Source organism: Suncus etruscus, chromosome 20 (genome assembly GCF_024139225.1).
Source record: "Suncus etruscus isolate mSunEtr1 chromosome 20, mSunEtr1.pri.cur, whole genome shotgun sequence".
Lineage (NCBI taxonomy): Eukaryota > Metazoa > Chordata > Mammalia > Eulipotyphla > Soricidae > Suncus > Suncus etruscus.
Genome location: NC_064867.1, coordinates 13,361,375 through 13,374,829, shown reverse-complemented (window position 1 = coordinate 13,374,829; position 13,455 = coordinate 13,361,375). Strand labels below are relative to the sequence as shown.

At 34.4% G+C, this 13,455-nt stretch overlaps 2 protein-coding genes across 2 annotated transcripts in view; both read right to left on the bottom strand.

The window, feature by feature from the left end:
• NEK10 (NIMA related kinase 10) overlaps window positions 1-2,119 on the bottom strand; it is a 271,236-nt gene extending 269,117 nt beyond the window's left edge. The window contains exon 1 of the mRNA XM_049766054.1: window positions 2,071-2,119. The gene's annotated coding sequence lies outside the window, so the exon portion shown is untranslated. The remainder of the gene's footprint in view (window positions 1-2,070) is intronic.
• A 6,713-nt stretch (window positions 2,120-8,832) lies between these two features.
• The window catches only part of SLC4A7 (solute carrier family 4 member 7), a 92,161-nt gene continuing 87,538 nt past the window's right edge, over window positions 8,833-13,455 (bottom strand). The window contains exons 25-26 of the mRNA XM_049766053.1: window positions 11,478-11,585; window positions 8,833-9,275 (exon numbers count right to left, since the gene is read on the bottom strand). Of these exons, the coding sequence (XP_049622010.1) occupies window positions 9,194-9,275; window positions 11,478-11,585 (190 nt within the window). The 3' untranslated portion in view covers window positions 8,833-9,193. The remainder of the gene's footprint in view (window positions 9,276-11,477; window positions 11,586-13,455) is intronic.

Sequence of the window (13,455 nt, the reverse complement as noted above, 5' to 3'; positions counted from 1 at the left end):
CTGTATAGATCAGTTTAAACAACCAAAAGTTTGTGATTAAGTGCAATAACACAACAATCTGATATCATAAAACTGCACTTCACTGAATCACAAAATTTTCACTTTTTGTAAGCTGACTGTAGAAATTTTACAATTTTAACTTTCAGTGTGTTTATTTATAGTTTCTAAGACATTATTATTAGGCGGGAACCACTCTATATTTTCTTATTTTCAGTGTTTCCTTTTCCAAGATTCCAGATAATTGAGAGTTATCTTCATTATATTTGATTTTCATATTTTATTATGTTGGTTTTTTTTTTCAGACTGGTTCTTTCAGGTAGCAATATTAATGGTTCCTCTATGTCTTTTCATCTTCATGGTTCTTTTTTTAGCACTGAATAATATTCCACTCTCTGGATGTATCAGTTTGTGCATCCACTCAGCATCCAAAAGACGTCTTAGTTGCTCGCAAGTTTTGACAATTGATAGATATCCATGTACAGCTATTTACTAGATATGAAAATTTACTATGTATGTATGAGGTACTAAGTAAATAATATAGATTATTCATATTTGATTTCTACCCAATTCCAAAATAGGTACAACTATAAGTCTATCGTAAAGATTTAAAAAAAGCCCTGGAGATAAAAAGAAAAAAATTAAAAATTAAGAAATGTCTATGGGGTACAGAACTAAAATGCTAAATTCAGAATTCATATCTATGTATGTCTAGCTGGCTTCAATCTAACCTCTTGCAAACCACGCACTACTGTTTCCCATTGTAAATGTAAATGTTTCCCATTTTCTCATGGAGTCCTACTAGCCCCATGCTTAGTTTGAAATGTTGACTGAGTTGAAGTTTATTCCTATACTATATCTTAGTAGAAGCACTAAGAAAATCAATGTAAAAGCTATAAATTTTAATACAGCTCTTATAAGCAAAAATTTTATTCGCTGAAAATTATTTGACTTTTCTGGAACTAATAAGGATGCCATAAAAAACAGTGACTTATTTTAAAATATTCATTCAGGCAACATTAGCTGAGCCCAAGCTAAATACAAGGTTCGGTGACAAATGCAACATTTTTACTGGGAATCTAGAGGAAGAAGCAGATAAGCAATCTAGGAACGCACAGAGAATGACTGGAGAGTGAGAGTAAGATGAAAAGGAGGCATAAAACAGTCAAGAAGAGTGAGCAACAGGTGAAATGAGCACAGGTGGAAAAGAATATGACATGTTCTGGGGAACAGCTAAGGTGGAATAACTGAAGGAAGGCCTTCTTAAAGAGTTTGAGTTAGGCTAATGAGGGATCAATGAAGGAAGTAAAATATAGACATGTGTTATATGTATATATAGATATAGATATATATGTTGCACATATATAGGTATATATAGAGAATCTTACAAAGTTCACTCAACAATATCTGGGAGAATAGATTGGACGGAGATGGTTTGAATTTAAGCAAAGGACTAGTGGCGAATTAAAATACAAGAATGAAGATGGTAGTTTGGGATCTGATTTGACAGCTGTTAAGAAAGTAGACAGCCTTGTGTGAGTAAGAGAAATGCTTAAGATCGGGTAGGAAGTGCGCAAGATAACGTTTTTGCCAATTAGGTGGTGAGGCTAGAGAATCCGGAGACAAAATTGTGTGAGTGTGTGGAGGCAAGTGGTGGTCGGGATTGCAACTTGTAGTTCCATTTGACTGTCATTCTTGGGGGGTCTGGTGCTAAGTGGGTCAGTCTGGGTGGAGGTGCGACTGCCCGGGCCCCAGGAGACACGTGTGGACCTTGTCACCAAGAGCAGCAGACAGGAGGGGGCAGTCGGAGCAGCTTCCGATGAGGGGGGCGAGGGAAGGAGACACTCGGGCAGCGTCATTCATTCATGGGAATGACACCTGGGCAGCTCCATTCATTCACCCATCTAGTAGGGCCGTGGCAGCAGACCGAGGCATGCTCGGGCTCCATTTGGAGGATCTGCATCATCTTCGACGGAATCGCCATGCCCACTACCCCGACTCCCTCCGCCCGGCCTCCGTCCAGCCAAGGCGGACTCCCGAGCACCCCAGGGCGCCTCCCGGGGGCCCACTCACCGCGCCCGAGCGGGAGGCCCTCCGCAGGCCGACCGGGCTCTAGATCCTTCTTGCCATGGTCTCTGCCGCCGCTCCCGCTCCTCCGACTCCGGCTCACGACCTCGGCAGGCACAGCCTGCTTTGACAGTTCCTCTGTCAAAGCGGCCACCAGCCCGGCGGAGCCAATGCCGGCTCTCCTCCCCGAGTCTCGCCAGGAGCCTCAGCCCATCGCCAGCGGCTTTGCTGCGGGGTGCCAGACTGCTTAGCGACGCCTGACGCCGGCCCGGGGTGGCCATAGCAACCACGGAACGCGCAGGGCCCAGATCCCCCCTGCCAGCGAGGAGGCGGCGCTTGGGCCTGCCCTGGATGGAGCCTCTGGGCCAGGACCGCTGGCTTTGCCAACGGGCAGGACTTCCCAAAGCCTGCAGGGGCTTTTCGGAATTGTTGCGTCCAACCAGGAATAGCATGAGGAAAAAAAGAGGTGAAAATGTGCACCGGTGAAAGATGTTGTACATTGTATGGCTGAACGTCACTGACAACTTTGTATCTATGGGGGTGGGGGGGGCAACTATTATGAACCACCTTGTAATCAGTGTTTACATACATTAAAAAAAGGAATGGAAAAGATGGAGAAAAACAGCTTCCCTTTAGGGTGCTTTAGTAATGGGCGTGAACTAAAAATAAATTCTCTTCCAAAGAAAGTAAAAATGATTCAATTTTAGAAAGATCAAAGCGAAAGTGCTTCATCAGACTTTCAGACACGATGCTGTCTTTTTCTGGCCTTGGGCAAATCTCTTTCCACTTTTGGTTAAAGTTTGAAACTAAAATATTGGTAATGACTGATGGTAATAATAATGGTAGTTATTATCCCTAATGACGATTCATAACCTCTCCAATCATCAACAAGATCAGAAAGATCTGATAGGCTTCTATATATTTAAAAAAATTCTAGTTATAAAATATAGGCCCAGGAAAAATCTAAATTTTGCAGAACATGGCCAACTAGAAATGAGGGCAAGGAAAAAAAAGCCCCAGTGTTAGTCTTAAGCATGAAGATGCTTCCTTGACCATGTTCTACTCAACCCATCTTATTATGACTACAAGGGGAGGAAAAAGCATCTTTACTGTGATGATCAAACCTCCCCAATGCAGATTTAAAATGAAGCAACTCTTCCCCACCCCATCTTTCTCTGCTTTGAAAATAGAAAAGGAGGAGCAAAGAATAAATGAGTTTGGATGTTTTGGAGACAGTCCAGAAAAATGAAAGGGGTGCCAAAACTGTGGTCGGAGTATCTCAGAACTAACAAAACTTTAAAAAACTAAAACAATTAAGTAGGATCAATGTTTCCAATCAACAAAAAGACGTAACCAGGTGAACTGACTGATGATGAGTATTCTCTAGACATTTGAACTGTTGGTTGATTCCACTGCACTTATTTTCATGAACACACACACACACACACACACACACACAATGTTTCCCATGGTTCTCCTATAACAGAATAAAATCTTTAATATTTTGAACTTTTCTAACTGAAAATTGAGGCATGGCAGACTGGTATCTGAAGAGCCGCAGCAATGAACTCTGTAAAGCTCCAGAATCAGAAGACAGAGAAGACCCAAGATTTTAACAAACTTACAGCTTATTTGGAAAGGTTCAAATCTGCAACCCTGTGACCTTTATAAATTTGCTAATAGTCTTTTCACTATCCTCAAATGAATCCAGATAATACAAATCGAGTAATTCAAGAATAATATAATGTCTTCACTCTTAATAAAGGACATTCAAATACATACACACTCAGAATGAATTTAACGAAAAGACAAAAATGCTTTTGCCCAAATTTCTAAAATATCCCAGGAATTTTGTCACAGGGGGTTTGGGGGAGAAAAAGAATTACTTACAGTACGTACTGACTTAAAGGATGATCAATTTGAAAACAAAATAGAATACCAGGTTTCAAAAAAAAGTTTTTATTAAAAGCAGAGATAAGACTGTAAGGATAAACCTTAGGAAAAAAATGAAAGAAAAAATGAAAGAGATGCAAGAAACCAGAGATTGTTTTTGGCCACACCCATTTGATGCTCAAGGGTTATTCCTGGCTAAGCGGTCAGAAATTGCCCCTGGCTTGGGGGACCACTGGGACGCCGGGGGATCGAACCGCGGTCCTTCCTTGGCTAGCGCTTGGAAGGTAGACACATTACCTCTAGCACCACCTCACCAGCCCCAAGAAACCAGAGATTTTTATAGTCAGATCCAAAAGAATTTTCCTCTTCCTCTTTTCCCCGTGTCCTTAAAACAACATCCATGTTCTTCACATAAGAATAATAAATACTTTTGAAGGGAGGAGGCACAGACACAGAAGTACTCCTGGCTTTATTCAATCACAGATCACTTGTGGTCATGTTCAGGGAACTATATGCATTGGTAAGAATAAATCTGGGGTCAGCTGGATGTAAGGTAAGTGCGTTAACCCATCTATTTATTCAGTCTTGGCAAAATTTGTTTTCTGAAAATTTTTAGATAAAATTTCAAACCGTAAGACTGTTCCTCCATATTGGTTCTAACAGTTATCAAACTATGTTGAAATATTAGAATCTTTTCAGTTAATCAAATATAGGTGGAAAGTGTCAACATAACACAAAATATAATCAAATGAAGATCTGTCCTTTTGGGGATATGAGGAAGGACTGCCCTATGGTGGTGCTTAGGGGCTATTCATGGCATTGCACTCAAGAATCAAGACATGGTGATGGAAAAAAACAGTGATGTGGTGAACAAAGCTACACCCAAGTGCCTTAGTTCAAGACCCTTTTAAAAATTTCAAAGCAAGAAAGAGGGGGAAAAGGGACAGAAGGGAAGTATTATCATATCCATTTCATAAAGCTGATAAATTCTAAATAAATTAACCTTAAATTAGGGAAAATAATGGGCCAGTCTTTCTTAAAAAAAAAATCTTTGAGTATTTATAAAAATGTCACAGAGAAATAAATCTTATTTGGTTCCACTAATTCTCATCATTTCCCCACTTGTCTCCCTAAAAGCATAGGACTAGTATACAATATAATCAGTACATGAATATACTAATATCTTTGAATAATCAAAATAAAAAGGAAAGATAATATCCAACAACTAATTCAGTAGACTTTTATTGCTCTTTTACCTTCAATAACATTTTCAAAAAATAGGTTTTTCTAACAGTTTTGAAACAAATTTGAAAGGCAGAATCATTCACATTATTGACTTGGTAGAGAGACTAGTACGTCTGTAAATGAAAAATATTAGTTCTATTTTTACTGTTTAATTAATTTGGATTTTATTATAAAAGAAAGCATTGTAATTATAAAAGTCATAAAAATTTGAACTGTGAAATTATAATTATACCAAGCTGTCAAATATCATATAAATGAATAACAAAATTCAGTTTTTATTTTAAACATAGTAAACATTGGAAGATGATACCCCCTACAAAACAAAACAATAAATTTTAATATTAAAGCAACCAAAAGAAAGCTACAACTGAAATCAATCTATGCACAAAAGTCTGAATCAAAAAACACTGGGATTTAACACTTTCTCTAAGTGAACTAAAAAGTCAATACATTTTCATTAAATTAAATTTTAAAAATTATTTCACCTACACCTTTGTTTTTCTATCATTACATCTATGCTACTTTTGAAAAGCTAGAAAAGAACCAAACTTTATATCGTAAAATTACCAAATTCTGAATTTTGGAACACTATTGTAAACTTTGAATATCCTTAGTTCTTTTACTTTCTAGAAAATAAATAATTGTTAGATTAAACCAAGATAGTTCACACATTTGTACTGTATACAATAACAATGATGTGATATACATAAATATATTTAAAAATTAAGTTATTTAATTTAAACATTTTGAATTACAATGTGTCATCAATGGCTTACATATCTGAAAATCTGCACACTTTACAACAGGGTTCACGTGTAAAATGGCTAAACACATTTACAGAATATAAATGATACAATCATTTAAAAGCTGCAAGCTCTGGTATTAGATCTCAGTTTCAGAAACTATTTTCCTTTTAACAGAATTTTGAACCTGTTTTTGGGAAAGGAAAAATTACAGTTATTATATACATAATGAAGTTTAAGTACAAGGAAGAAGCTAATGTTTTTTTGAATGGCAAAAACCAAACAAATAATTCTGAGTGGCAAAAAAAAAAAAAAATGTTTTATAAATACATGCATCAGAATATAAGAAAAGTCTGTCCTGCACATTTTACAGAAGTGTTGGCAATATGAACACTGGTTCACCACAGCTTTCTAAAACAACTTAAGAAATTTAAAATTGATAATATCATTTCTAAACACGTTCATACACTGCTTCTGTCTGTCTCGCACACAAACACAAGCACACACAGACTAAAGATTGCATGTTTCATTTTGGTATAATTCATATTATTAATAATATATAGACTCACTCTTTTAAGGAAGTTAGTTCATTGTTTTCTCAAAAGCTGCTATTTTAGAATAAAATAGCACTCCAAAGAAATTAAATTTCATTTGATCAATATCAGGTTTCATTATAGTCTTTGTAAACAGATATCTATAAAATAAATAAAATAGGAGAGGGAGAATATCCTGAGGTTGCCCTGCGACCAGGGTAATTCAGTAGCACTAAGCTCCTTCCTGGAAACCAAGGCATTTAAGAAAGTGCAGGCCTGTTTATATGAATTTATTTTATAAATTGAATATGTACAACAGGTTTAATTGTTTTGCACCTTGAGGTAATCGTACATAATAATTATGACTGCTCATTTATACCTATTTAAGGCAACACTTAAAAACCGATAGATGCAGTAAATTAAATTTTTCACTGTCTTGCAATGAAGGTTATCCATGAATGCTTTTAAAAAAGTAGAAAAATGCCATAATACCGTGTAAAACAAGCAGTTAATTACTTAAATGAGTTACCTTTGCTCTCCAATGGAGTAGTCATATCAGATCATTTTGTAAGTCAAGTAGTCAAAAGAAAGCAGGAACCGTTAATAATTAGAAACAGCAAAAACATTTTGAGTGCAAAGTATTTTGCAAGTCATGGTTTTGCTGGCAATGGACAATTACTATACATAACTAAATAAAATCACAGAAACTCTATGATGCCAGGTAGTTTTCAGTTTAAAATTTAAAATCAACTTCCGCCAAGTAAGTATATTTTGTTAATCCTGATGGCCAGACATAAGAAAATGATGTCAGGAAATTCACTTGATTCTGGCACATCAGGGAAATTTACAAAATAGCAGCAAGTACTGAAGTCTCTGGAAATGACTATGCTGCTATGAATAAGAAGAAAAATCACTTCAATGGAAGATCATAAACAGTAACAAGCACCATGGGTAATATTCTATTATTAATTACCGAGAGTCTATTCTTCTAGATGCCAGCTTTATTATTGAAATAAGTTAAAATTTCCAACCTCTCATCTAAGACACAAGTTCATTCTATTTTCAACCAGAATTTAATAAGATAATATAATCTCATATGGGAAAATTATATCAGGTAGTTTAGACTAAAAACAACTTATACTTATTAAAATATCACCTTAGAATTGCTAAAATATCAGCTTTTGGCATTCCACATAATCCTCTGTAAGATCAATTTTTTACACATCTGTATTTCAATGAAAAATGATTAAAGAAAACACGGGAATCTCAATAAAAATTTTGTCCTAGTATTTATATCACCAATTTAAAATATTTCTGTGGCTTTTCAATACTCATATGATTTTTATAAATTTCTTCTTGCCAAATCAGATCCATAACCCTATTCATCCAGTTCCTACAGGTATAAAAAATATTTATTTCTTGTGGACTAAAGAGTATAAAAGATAGCTCTTTTTAAAAAAGATTTCCTAAAAGTAAAAAAACAAACACACGAAAAACCCCCAGAAAATCAAAAGCTAACAAACACTAATAAAATAGAAAGAATACAATCAACCTGACTTATGTATGTCTAAATTCCTTTTAAAATACAAATATGGCAGTGCTTTATATCAAAAGAATGTGAAATCTGTCAACTGCTACCAGATAATAAACCATAAATGAAAGTGAGCACCAATTATTTACATTAACAATTCATTCTATTAAAATATTAAAATATTTTAAAATGAAATCATGGGTAGCAGTCTTTTAAAAAATAACCCACATCTACAGTAATACTGATCATAAACCCATTTAAGAGAATTCTGACTCCTGATTATTCAATTACACTACTCATAATGGAAAAATAATCAAGAATTTGAACCTGCTGGAAATGATCAATTTAAATAAAAAGCAGATAAAGAGTGGGAAATCTGGATTCTAATGAAGCACTAGACTTTAGAAAAACAATTCTACAAAATGAAAGAAAATCTAAGTATTGTAAACTGCCTTTATAGTTTCTAAACTTCATAACATAGGGCTGACTTATGGGCTAAATTTTAATCAACTGGGACTTTAATTGTCAATTAAAAGTGGAAAAACCTAGATGTTTCTAAGGTGTGTGGCTCTAAAATTAAAAAAAATAACATGATCTCATGAAACTACAGCTTTTCTCACGTAAATTCCACTGTCCTACTCTCTATTGTCAAAAAATCCCATCATTTGTGAAAACATAATGGACATCTACATAAGTGAAATACAAATGAGCCATAATGTAATTGTTCGTCTACAGCTCTGGCATAAAGACTCCCTGCACTTCCTATAAAGCCCTAACTGAAGTGAAATAGGATGGCGAAACTTTTGGTAACTCTGGTAAAATTTATAAACACCTGGACAAAGCATATTATTTAATTGCTACTAATTAACAAATATATTTAAAAGAAAATAGAATGAATGCATTTCCACATCTATTACAAAAAGAAGAAAAAATAATTTCCAACAGAATACATCTCTAAGTAGTAGGAATCATGTACCTCTTCTAAGAGACCATTTCATAGTATACAGTCTTCATGGTGCTCCCAAATAAACTTCGCACACTATTTAAAAAAATCCAGTAGTCACACATAAACAGTATGACATAAAATATTGTTATATACAGTGATATGAAACATACACATTATATATATGTATACATATACATATATGTCTGTATATCTTTATATAATTCCTCTTGGTTTAATTCTATAACGAGGTTTCAGCATCCATGTATTTCTTTGTTGATTCATCTTCAATATCAATTTTCACACTCTCAGCTTTTTCAGGGCTATTTGAAACAAAATATAGTATTATATTCTAAACATAATCAGCAGTAAATTTTCAAATAAGTAATATTACTATAAAATCTGATCTGATATGTATGGGAAGAAAACTTGACATGCTTGTCTTTTACAACTTTAAGAGTAGCTCTTTAAAATTGTTCAGTATTAAAAAATGGTCAATATTTTACTATGTTTATTAGTTTTACTTCATTACATATGAACAGATGTACTTTTACTGACAAATCCACTGAAGTTAATCTTTATTAATACAAACAAAATAATTTCTGAAAACAAATTTATAAACCATTCCCAACATTTTTGAACAAAAAATTAAAAAAATTACTTTAAATTTCTAACTTATCATCATATATATATGAATTTAATTAACAAATATATTATTTTTTTGTTTGTTTTTGGGCCACACCTGGCGGTGCTCAGGAGTTCTCCTGGCTGTCTGCTCAGAAACAGCTCCTGGCAGGCACGGGGGACCATATGGGACACCGGGATTCGAACCAACCACCTTAGGTCCTGGATCGGCTGCTTGCAAGGCAAACGCCGCTGTGCTATCTCTCCAGACCCACAAATTTATTCTTAACAGGATATACGAATTTAAAAACAATATTAATAAGCTGGAGTGATAGACAGTGTAGGGCATTTGCCTTGCACACAGCTCATCCAGAATGGTCTCAAGTTAGATCCCAGCATCCCATATGGTCCCCCAAGCCTGTCAGGAGCAATTTCTGAGCACAGAGTTAGGAATAAACCCTGAGCACCATCGGGTAAAAACAACACTAAAGACTTAAAAATACTGTTTGCTGCCTTCCCCAGCAAAACTGAATGGTCTCCCCCAATATTTTTTCCATTAAACATAATCCAAGATCCTTATCTTCCTATATTGAATAAAAGGCAAAATGAATAACAGAAACATGAAATTTACATTACTATAAGGTATTTACTCTTTTAAAAACTATACTAAAAAAAAGAACTATACTGACAAGAGGAATGTTGAACTGATGTAAAAAATTACTGAGAAATCATTTAGTGGAATTCTAGTATGCAGGATGATCTAAAATCACTACAAATTTAAGAATTATAACAAAAAATGACAAAAAAAAGAGAAAAAAAATCAGCAAGGTTACAGAAGAAGGCAGAGTTTAAAAGAAAATAAATCACTACTAAAAATGTGTTCAGAAAGCTATTAGCTAAAATAACTTGCTTCCTTAAAGAATGTTATCAGATGTCCCAGTAGAAAATAATAGTCTGGCACAACATGCACATAAATTGTTGAACAGAAGTGTCTGTGTACCTAAAGGATAGTACTCCTCATTTCTCTGCAGACTTAAGATCATAAGAAAAACTATAATTCAACTAGAACCCTGGGGGCTCAGGTTTTCAAGTGACAGCAAAAGAAGAAAGATTATATAACAAGAAACATAAGAAGGCAATTATAATATTACAAATTCAGTACCTGGTCCATTATAAAATAGAATAGCCTTTACATATATTTATTATGCATTTTATAAATATAAAAATATCTTTTTAAATTGGGGCTCAACAGTGCCCAGCATTAATTCCTGGCTTTGCACTCAGAAATCACTCCTGGGAGAAGTTGGTGGGGGCTTATGGAATGCTGAGAATCAATCCTGGTTGGCTGCAATGCAAGCAAGGAAAAAGGGCCCTATCCACTGAACTGCTGCTCTGGCCCCTGCCTATATATCTTCATATACATAAACTGCATTTCTCCCAAATAGCTAAAGAAAACTATTACCTGGAGGCTGAGAGGTACCAAAAAACAAACCAAAGGAGGAAAACAATGTTTTCTTTTTAACACATCAAAAAATATGATTAGTGTAACATTCAATCATATTACTTAATCCCTAGTACATGTTCATTTACATGATTTCTGAATTTTTACATATGAGCCACATTCTACATGTATGTATTCATTATAAAAATGTTCAGTCTTTTTGATAAAAATGCAGCTATATATTTATAAGGTTAACAAAACATATCTTTAATACCTATATGATTCCAGTATATAGTGAAATAATGGATATATAGATGAAAGAACAGAAGGTTGATTTTGTTAGGAAGACAGAACATAAATTAAGTAAATTTAGTTAAATTGAAGGGCTTTATTAAGTAGCTATCCACAAGAAAATGAAAAATTGATTGCAGTTAGAAAATGCATAAATAGTTAAAGCTACCTCATGTTAGCTCTGGTTATTTTGGCATTCTCAGTATTCATGGAAAGCGCCTTCCACTGTGCAGTTTTGGCCATTTCATCTGATATGTTAACAACTGATGGATCATCACTGAAGAATAAATACACTTTCTGGTTAGTATTCAGTACTTGCAAAAGTATTAATATTATCCTTATTATCTATATATTTAATCTACTTAAGGCTAATAACAGACTTCTGCTATGAACTAAAATCATGGTCTAGCAAGATAAAATGTTGTGAAATTGTTATGTCTCTTGAAGAACTGCAATTTTTTATGACTAAAATTAATATAAAATTAAATTGGTAGTAACATTCAAAGGTTATCTTGACTGAGTATATCAACCATTAAAATAGCAAAAGAAAATACTAATGTGTTTATCAAATAAAAGTCCCAAGACAACAGAGCAATTTTAGAATATGCACAATTTCTCACCAAATAAATATGCAAGTCACAAGATAAATTAAGATCATGACTTTTTAAATTCATTTTTTAAAGTCATTAAAAATTAAAGTATGGAGAGAAGGCCAGGGATATTACCCAGTGGTATAATATAAACTTTATATGTATGAGGATCTGTATTCTATCCATAATACCAAAATGACAGACTGAAAAAGGAGCTATTTTAAACAGAAAGCAAGGCCCTAAAGATATGTATCACTGGCTTACATAGGCGATGCTTTAAGATGCATTAACATTTAAATGTAGTTTCACTATATGGGGCAAATGTAAGTATCACAAATCTTTATTATTATAAAACTTGCTTCAAGACCCCAAATCCAACAGCAATCATCAAAATAAATTGAAGCACAAAATTGTTAGTTGCAAATACTACAAAGTTAACAGAAATATATTTACAAGCCTCTTTTGTTTACCAAAAGAAATTTCATGCAAACAAGCAATAAATAGAAATGTCAAACTGGATGCTTATAAAAACAATGCAGTAGCAATTAGGTCTATGAATAATTAAAACAATTTTTTTTTGGTTTTAAGGACACATCTGGTGATGCTCAGGAGTTACTTCTGTCTCAAAAATCACTCCTGGCTAGGGGGACCATATGGGACACCGGGTATGGAACCCTGCCACTGAGCTATCGCTCAGACCCCAAATTTCAATTATTTTTGAAAGCTCTAGTTATGTTCACAATTTAAGTCCAAAATGTCATTCCGGAATTTTCAGTGGTGAGGGCAGAGTGATAAAGTGCTTGCCTTCTATATGGCCCAATTCTACCACTGGCACTGTATATGGACCCATGATGAGCACTACCAAAAGTACTTCACAGTGTGCCTGAACCCCAATTCTCCCCACAAAAAGTTTCTTTGCTTGGCTGCCATCTTCAAAAAGCAGAGAAACACAAAATATCCTAGCTTTTAGGTGTTCTAAGTTAAGAAACAGATCAACTGATGAGCACATGCTTAGATGAAAGAGGTCCAGTTTGATGCCTCTCACTACAAGATTTATATTACCCTGTATCTAGCATTGCAGAGTATGACCCCCCTTTCTACCTCCTGTATCTAACATCGCGAAGTATGAGTCCCTTTCTACCTCCCAGCACTAAGACAAGCCAAAAATACCCCAAGTACTTGTAATGTTAAAATAATTGTTTTACAAATAAATTTTTCATTAATACGAATTATTTAATAAAGTAAGTACAATTTTTGTTTCCCCTAAATAAAACTAGATGGTGAAATTTGTCTATATTACTTCCCCATTTTATAGAACTTTAGAGTTTCCATTTGATTCCACATAATATCATTTAATTTTCATAGCAAGTAGCCAAACCCTATATAGGATTTAGAACTCTGATATCATTGATGCCGAAACTTTAGCAAAGTAGCACTAATAAAGGCCTGTATCATTACTTAAATATGAAAGTAAGCATAGAGATATCTTTTTTTTGTTAAATATCAGACCATTTATGTAATGGAAACCATCAAAATTATCAAGGTCCAAGGATCTGC